This window comes from Tinamus guttatus, unplaced genomic scaffold (assembly GCF_059628265.1).
Source record: "Tinamus guttatus ecotype Peru unplaced genomic scaffold, ASM5962826v1 Tinamus_guttatus_pri_ptg000138l, whole genome shotgun sequence".
NCBI classification, from domain to species: domain Eukaryota; kingdom Metazoa; phylum Chordata; class Aves; order Tinamiformes; family Tinamidae; genus Tinamus; species Tinamus guttatus.
Genome location: NW_028288672.1, coordinates 4,012,513 through 4,019,468, shown reverse-complemented (window position 1 = coordinate 4,019,468; position 6,956 = coordinate 4,012,513). Strand labels below are relative to the sequence as shown.

At 34.9% G+C, this 6,956-nt stretch overlaps 1 protein-coding gene across 2 annotated transcripts in view; it reads right to left on the bottom strand.

The window, feature by feature from the left end:
• Positions 1–260: 260 nt before the first annotated feature.
• GRM8 (glutamate metabotropic receptor 8) overlaps positions 261–6,956 on the bottom strand; it is a 318,278-nt gene continuing 311,582 nt past the window's right edge. The window contains exons 10-11 of one of the 2 annotated variants that reach the window (XM_088521883.1): positions 5,558–5,859; positions 261–817 (exon numbers count right to left, since the gene is read on the bottom strand). In XM_088521883.1, the coding sequence (XP_088378009.1) occupies positions 5,563–5,859 (297 nt within the window). In that variant the 3' untranslated portion in view covers positions 261–817; positions 5,558–5,562. The remainder of the gene's footprint in view (positions 818–5,557; positions 5,860–6,956) is intronic. The other variant, XM_088521882.1, reaches the window with a different exon arrangement.

The following is a 6,956-nucleotide window of genomic DNA, read 5'->3' as shown; positions in this document are numbered from 1 at the left end:
TTTGAACAAATAAATTCACACACTGTGAGTACATACACACACACACACGCACGTGGAGGCATGCACATGCATACACACATGCGTTCACACACACACACAAACACACACACACATGCTTATAGTTTACACTGCATTCTTCTGATGCCATGATTATTATTTTATTTGTACACCCACCTTTACTGCACATTCTAAACAAACAATAGACAACAGTATAAGGTCCTTTTTTTTTCCTTAAAACTGCAACAAAACAAGTCTCAACATTTGCAAAACATTCCTTTATTATTAGAAATAAATTATTTTGTATAAAAATTAGCATGCGTTGACCATTGCATTTATTTTAGCATAACCCTGGACGTAATTCAGTCAGCCATCACAAGAAACAAACTCATCTTCTTATACGAGTTGAACAATGTAGGACAGGAAAGGAAATTGTCACAATCACAAAAAAGTACTTACAAATATAACATCAGACATGGTTTATTTGAACAGCATTTTTTCACAAGCTAACATTTGTTTTCCTTTTGTGATTTACTTCCTTTTGTGAGTGAACAGTTCAGAAGTTATACACTCAGTCTCCATGTGAGATAAAATCGCGCGTTTCCTTCCCCTGTCTCTTTGTAGCTTTTGCCTCTTGTTTAATCCTTGTCCTTCAGGAGACTGAATACTGATCTGAAAATAGTCTACTGATATTCCCAAGACTGAATTCTGATGGTGGAAGTCTTTGTAATATCCCATCCTGCAGGTCTTCCAGTGAATGTCACCCCTGCTCAGTTTGCCTGATTGCTGTAACTGACATAAGTTGTCTTCGTGGAGGAAGCTGTAAACCAAAAACAAACAAACAAACAAAAAATCAGATTTTTTGGAAGCAAGAGAAAAATCATTTGAAGTCAGCCAGTATTCAACTCTATTTCGAAACACCCATGCCCATGTTCATGGCATTATGTAAGAAAGTTTAAGCACGTGCTTAGGTGGTAAGCTTAGTTAGATCTTAGTTAGATTTCTCCTGTAAGTATCCTGTAAATTTCAACATATCATTCGCTTGATATTATTTCAGCCCATCTTCATAGTTTCTTAAGTCTAGATCTAGAGATTTTCTCCTTTTTTTCATACCAACTGAAAACAACTTGCATGGGCAGTCCAACCGGGATGTTGTGCATATCTCCTGACCCTTGAAGGGAAAAAGTCTAAAGTCGGAAACACGTGTCAAAGTCAGGGCAGCTGGGTAGCTAGTGTCTAAGGCATGTGTCTTCTGGTGAGCTTTTGGATACAAAGCATCTGCATGTAAGCAAGACAGTGGAAATGCATAAGAGAAGCCTAGGCTATATTTTAGAGTGGTCATACAGTTTTAATATTCATTGATGGTCGGGCAAATATTTATCTTTTTGTTAAAACTGACACTATGATTCAGAATAGGAAGGTTAAACACCTTTACCGTTGTAAAATTTGACTATGAAACTTGAATAGTAGTGTTTTTATTGGCTTCTAGCCCTTATCTCCTATCCCTTTACATAATAGAATAGGGTCAGGTCTCCACTGTTCTGTTCACATAGTGGGAGAAAGAGGGAAATGGTGGTATTAGAATTCACAGGCAAGAATTACTTGATCTTAACCTAGGTGAGCATAAGGCAGATCAGAATACTGAGGAAACAAGTCTCTCTTTTGTTTCTAATATAAGGGCTATGATTGATACACTGCACAAATTAAAATTTGGCTACCCATATACATCTTATCTTCCATCTGCGATAGTAATGTTCTGCTTATGACAGTGAGGACTGCAGCTGGCAGGATGAAAATAATTTGATGGCACAAAAACAGTCTGGTCTGTAGATTCTTTATTCTATTCTCATATCTGTTTTCTTTCATTTTTTCATGTAAAAATTGATAAAAACAGCTGAGATAGGAAAAGGATTCTTCATACCGTCTCCTAAATCCAAATCAACAATCCGGTGATGATTTTGGAAGAACAGATTTACAGAAACTAAGAAATTAGTGTTTCTTCTCCTACAACTTTTCTCACTAAAGTTGATGCAAAATAAAACTAGATAGTATAAATAATGTTTGCTGCTTGGTTCTTCTTCATATTTTCTTTGGGTTTCTGAGGAATATCTTTCTGAGGAATTTTATTTTAATCTTGCAGTTGCCATTTTACAAGACACAGGAGAGCCAGAGCATTATAATTCACATGTCACTGGATTTTTTTTTTTTAAGAAAAGATAATCAAAAGGAAGCTGCAAAACAGAGTTTCTTACTCCCACCTGCATAGGTAGCTCAAACATTTTGAGTCTGGAAGAGCTAATTTGTGAAATGACGGTTCTTAGCACACAAGGTTTTTCAGCATAAATCTTCTGAGCGATTGTAGTATTCCAGTACTGACATAAAATAGCTTTATTTGAATGTATTGGGACACTTGAAGCAAATATAGCCTCATTTACATCTTTCAGATCTTTCAGATGGGATGCACTGCTCCCATCTGAACTCTCCCATGCTCCCACAGCTGGATGTTTGAGAGGATTCTGTTTTCCCTTTGGCCTTTTAAGTTGCTTCTGAGAATAACACAGGAGTGCTGAAATGGCACAATGTTCCTTAGAACATAAAAGGATTTTGTGCCCATTTAAGAAACAACAAATACACATCTGCAAATTCCGTGCATTTGGGAACAAAAGGCTGGAGAGAGCAGACCCTCATTTTTGCCCTCATTCTGAATATAGGCTCAGATATGTAATCAAATTAAGCTATCTTAACACATTACCCTGTACCAACTGAGTTCTGTTGTAACTTTTCATGTGTATACTTTTAGCTTCCAGCGATATAACATTTATCATAACTCAGTAAACTGAATTATGTGAGGACATTTGGAAGAAGCTCAAAGCATACAAATATTTACTATACATCAGCTGACTTAGAGTAATTTATTAATTTGCTATAACTTGGCTGTGTGCTTCTGAGTGATGTCACTGTAAAAAAAAATGATAGCAAGGAGAACCAGTGTAGATGCTAGTTCAAAATGTGATAAATCTAATCTTATGTCCAAGTATTTTATCACTTGATAAATATTTTAAGTGTCCTTACAGTGCATTGCAATAATCTTTCAGTTTCTTTTTGAGGATCCAAAGCTTTAGCAGTTGGTGTCCTGGTCTTTAAGACTGTTATCATAAAAATATGAACCATATTTTGCAATTTCAGATAGCCATAAAAATTAACCACCTTGGCTCAGAATATTTCTGGAACAATCTTTCTATCTCCAGTAACTACACTGATGTTGGAATGAAACAAAAAGAACAGGAAATCAGATGACCTATATACATTTAAAACAATTGTCATTGTTATACACTCTACAATTACATATGAATCTTTTTTCTTCACTATGTGTCCCAGATAGATACAGTATTTTCCACAGAATTTATATGTTTTTCCACATAACAGAGGCCTATTTCTGTGGTACACAACATGAGCAAGAAACAATTATATGCAAGAGAATGATCTAGAGAGAAAGGATTCCTCTTGGATTTAGGATTCCGTTTGAAAGTTAAAAGTTAAAGGAATTACTCATCTAATTTCTTATTTAGTGTCATTATCACAACAAGTATTTGTGCTAGGATACTACGCTGATTTTTCTAGATCAGTTTCATATGTTATTATTGAGAATCTACCTTGCATGGTAGAAGAAATTATTCTGTGTCGAGAATCTGAAACCTAGTGAAAACCATTTGTTTCGCATGTGCACTGAAATACACAGGAACCTTCAAAAGCTTTTTTTGAAAGTAACTCTTTTGGCAGAAAAGAGGCAAGTTACTCAAATCCAGTGAATACAGAAGGTATTTCAAAAAGTGCAAAACCCATCTTTGGCCAAGAGCTTAATTACACAGCTACAACTCCCTGAACTACAAATGACTTGATTCTGAATTTTTGCCTGCATGGATCAAAGCCTCATCAGGATACTCATTCCTAGTGAATTTAGGATTATACACCCAGGCTACTGTTAAAAACAAATTAAGAGTACAGAAAATAAGCATTACCCTGTGTACATCACAATACTGGAGAAGTAAACCTGCTTCCAAGAGCAGCTGTTCCCATTAATTTTACATAATCAGTTTAAAGAATCCCAGACACAGCATTTCTTAATTAGGTGCAGTAGATAAACATCCAATACATAGGACTCTTACTAATTCTCTTCCTGCTGCTACTACTTTGCTAGCCCTGCTTTGACCTTTCTGCAGAAGCAGATCATTTTGTAAAGTCAGCAAAATCCATTTCTCTTTTCATTCTGCATTTTCTTTTGGTGGCTTCTGAAGATTTGTGAAAGTATTGAATTTGTCATATTTTCTTTCTTTTACTTAATCCAGAAGGAATTTCATCAACTGTCTCCTTCTGTCCTCTGCTATATGTGTTAATTTGAACCCATGGCTCACCCTGAAAGATTTATACATTTTGAAGGGTCACAGATTTTGAAAGTTAATTTGTTTGCACTCAGTATGCTCCATGCATCAGCAACTATCCTATGGTAAGCCTTTGGACTGTTTTCACTTGGGCCTCAATCTGGCAAATGCTGATTGAATTCAGTGGGGGGTTCAATTTTTATGAAATAAGTACAATAAGTACAATGTAAACTTGGTGAATGTGCACAAGTGACATAGCATTATTCAATTTCCCGTCAACATCATAAAAAGTAATGAGGATTCATAAAACTCATTTTCAATAAAATGACTAAAAAATTAGTCTTTAACTGTAAGACTAGCTGTCCATGATATGGAACCAATGTCTGATAGAAACTGATTTTCCCTGACTACTAACTGTGGGATAAAACTACAATCTCTATACAAACAAATACATATTTACAATTCTGAAGTCCACTTTACAAGACCGTACATCATGTAGTGAAATGGAAGCTATAACCACTGTTATCTTCCATACCAGAGCAATTTAGAGATGTGCCAAGATTCAAGAACTTTCCTGCCATGGGAAAGAACTTCTTTTCATTTCCATGGCAAATAAGAACATATAATAGTCAAACTATTGACAATAGCCAAATATGAATTACTACATTATTTTACCAAGATGAAGAAGACTAGAAAAAAGACTTGGATGGAAAGTGTTATTCTGGGGAGCAATGGTACCACTCATGAATTGTGATGTATGAACAAGTTAACAACAAATATTAAATCAAGGTAGAAAAGTCAAGAAAATATATTTTTATTACCCTATATAACTTATACAAATTAAAAGACTGCTGAAAAAATACAATTAAAACTGTTAATAATGTTTTTACTTTAAATTCTGAATACACAGTGATGACAACAAGGCGTATCATGGACGCATTGCAAATGGCACAGCAATGCACAACAGTCAGCACTAGCTAACACACGTTTTTAAAAAGATGTGGCTTTCCAAAATCTGTTTGTGTTTTTTTTTCCTAGCCTCCTGTTACCTATAAAGATAACACTTTGAAACAACTCTAGGCATTTCTGCGTACATGAATGCTGACACATCTCTGGATTCATGCCAAACAAGCCAAAAAAAAAAAAAAAAACTAAAAGAATGTGCTTTCAAGTGAACGTACATCTATTACGAAGTGCTGCCACTCTTGACCATGGGAAAGTCTACAGATGACTTACTGTTGGTTTCAAGACTTTCACACAGTTCGGTTTTGACCTCGCCATTTGGTCTGTCATTTCCTTTCTGGATCAGCTTGCTCTGCATTGTGGCAGCTGTCACTACAGCCTTGAAGCTCCTCTTCCTTTTTTGAACATTCTGCTCTGGATGAAAAATGATAATATATACCTTGGGCATGTAGAGCATGCCCAGAGACACAGAAGCACTTAAACTCATGGAGACAGTAAGCGTTGTAGTCTGGATGTACATCTGGGAAAAGAAAGAAACAACAACAACAAAATCACTGTTTTAATACTGATTTAACCTATAAAGGCAAACTATCTTAAAAATACTAGCAGATCAAGGAATTTTTTTTTTCTGAACATACATCAGAAGGATTTTACTTAAGTTGTCTTTAACTGTAGACAAATATAGGTTTATATATATATATATATTTAACATCAAGAGAAGGTGGTAGAAACACATAATGCTTATTCATTCCATAAACATAATCAAGCTTCTGTAGCAACTGCACTTTCAGATGACAAATATGTCTGTACAGGGGCAGTATACAAGCAGTGACAATAAGGTAGCCTTTTATCATCTATTTTAATGCACAGAAGCCTCTACAATAGTTTCACATTTCAACAGTGTGTGCTGCATGGTTCAAATGGCAACAGGTATAATACTGTTCGGATGAGAAATCTTTGATATACTACTTGCATTTCAAGTATACAAGCAAATGAGTTTCTCCATAGTGAAGCTTCAATTTTGTTGAGTTTGTTGGAGGGTTTTTTTTTATGTTGTTGGTAGCAGTTGGTAGCAGTTTTGTTTTTAACATTTTTACATTACTGTTGAATTCTTGCCACAATGCTCTGGCATATAATAAATATGTTAATATGCCACATAACTTGTAAATAAAAAAATCAAAAAATAGGGGAACCAGGAAACAGTTTACAATGGAAATCAATTCCCTATAGTGATAGGAAAAATCTTGCCATTTCAGAGTGAGTTTGTCTATTGTTCATTATCATCTACCTTGAATAGAAGCATTCTAACCTTCCACAGTCCCATGAAAGGAAATGACAATGATCATTCCATTGTGAAAAAAGCAGAAAGAAGAGGATTTATTTTTTAATTTGAAGAAGTATTCTGATAGCATATTAAAAACACATAGCTATTGTACTTCTTAAACATTTATTTCCCTTAAAAGTATATAAGACAACAATTTTAGTTACAATTCTGCATGGTTTGCTAAAATAATAAGAATTCTTTCTGTAATAATGTCGCTAAAAGATACTGAATCCTTTAGGTAAGACAGAATAAAATCTGTTCAAGAGCATCTGCTGACATTGTAATAAGGCATG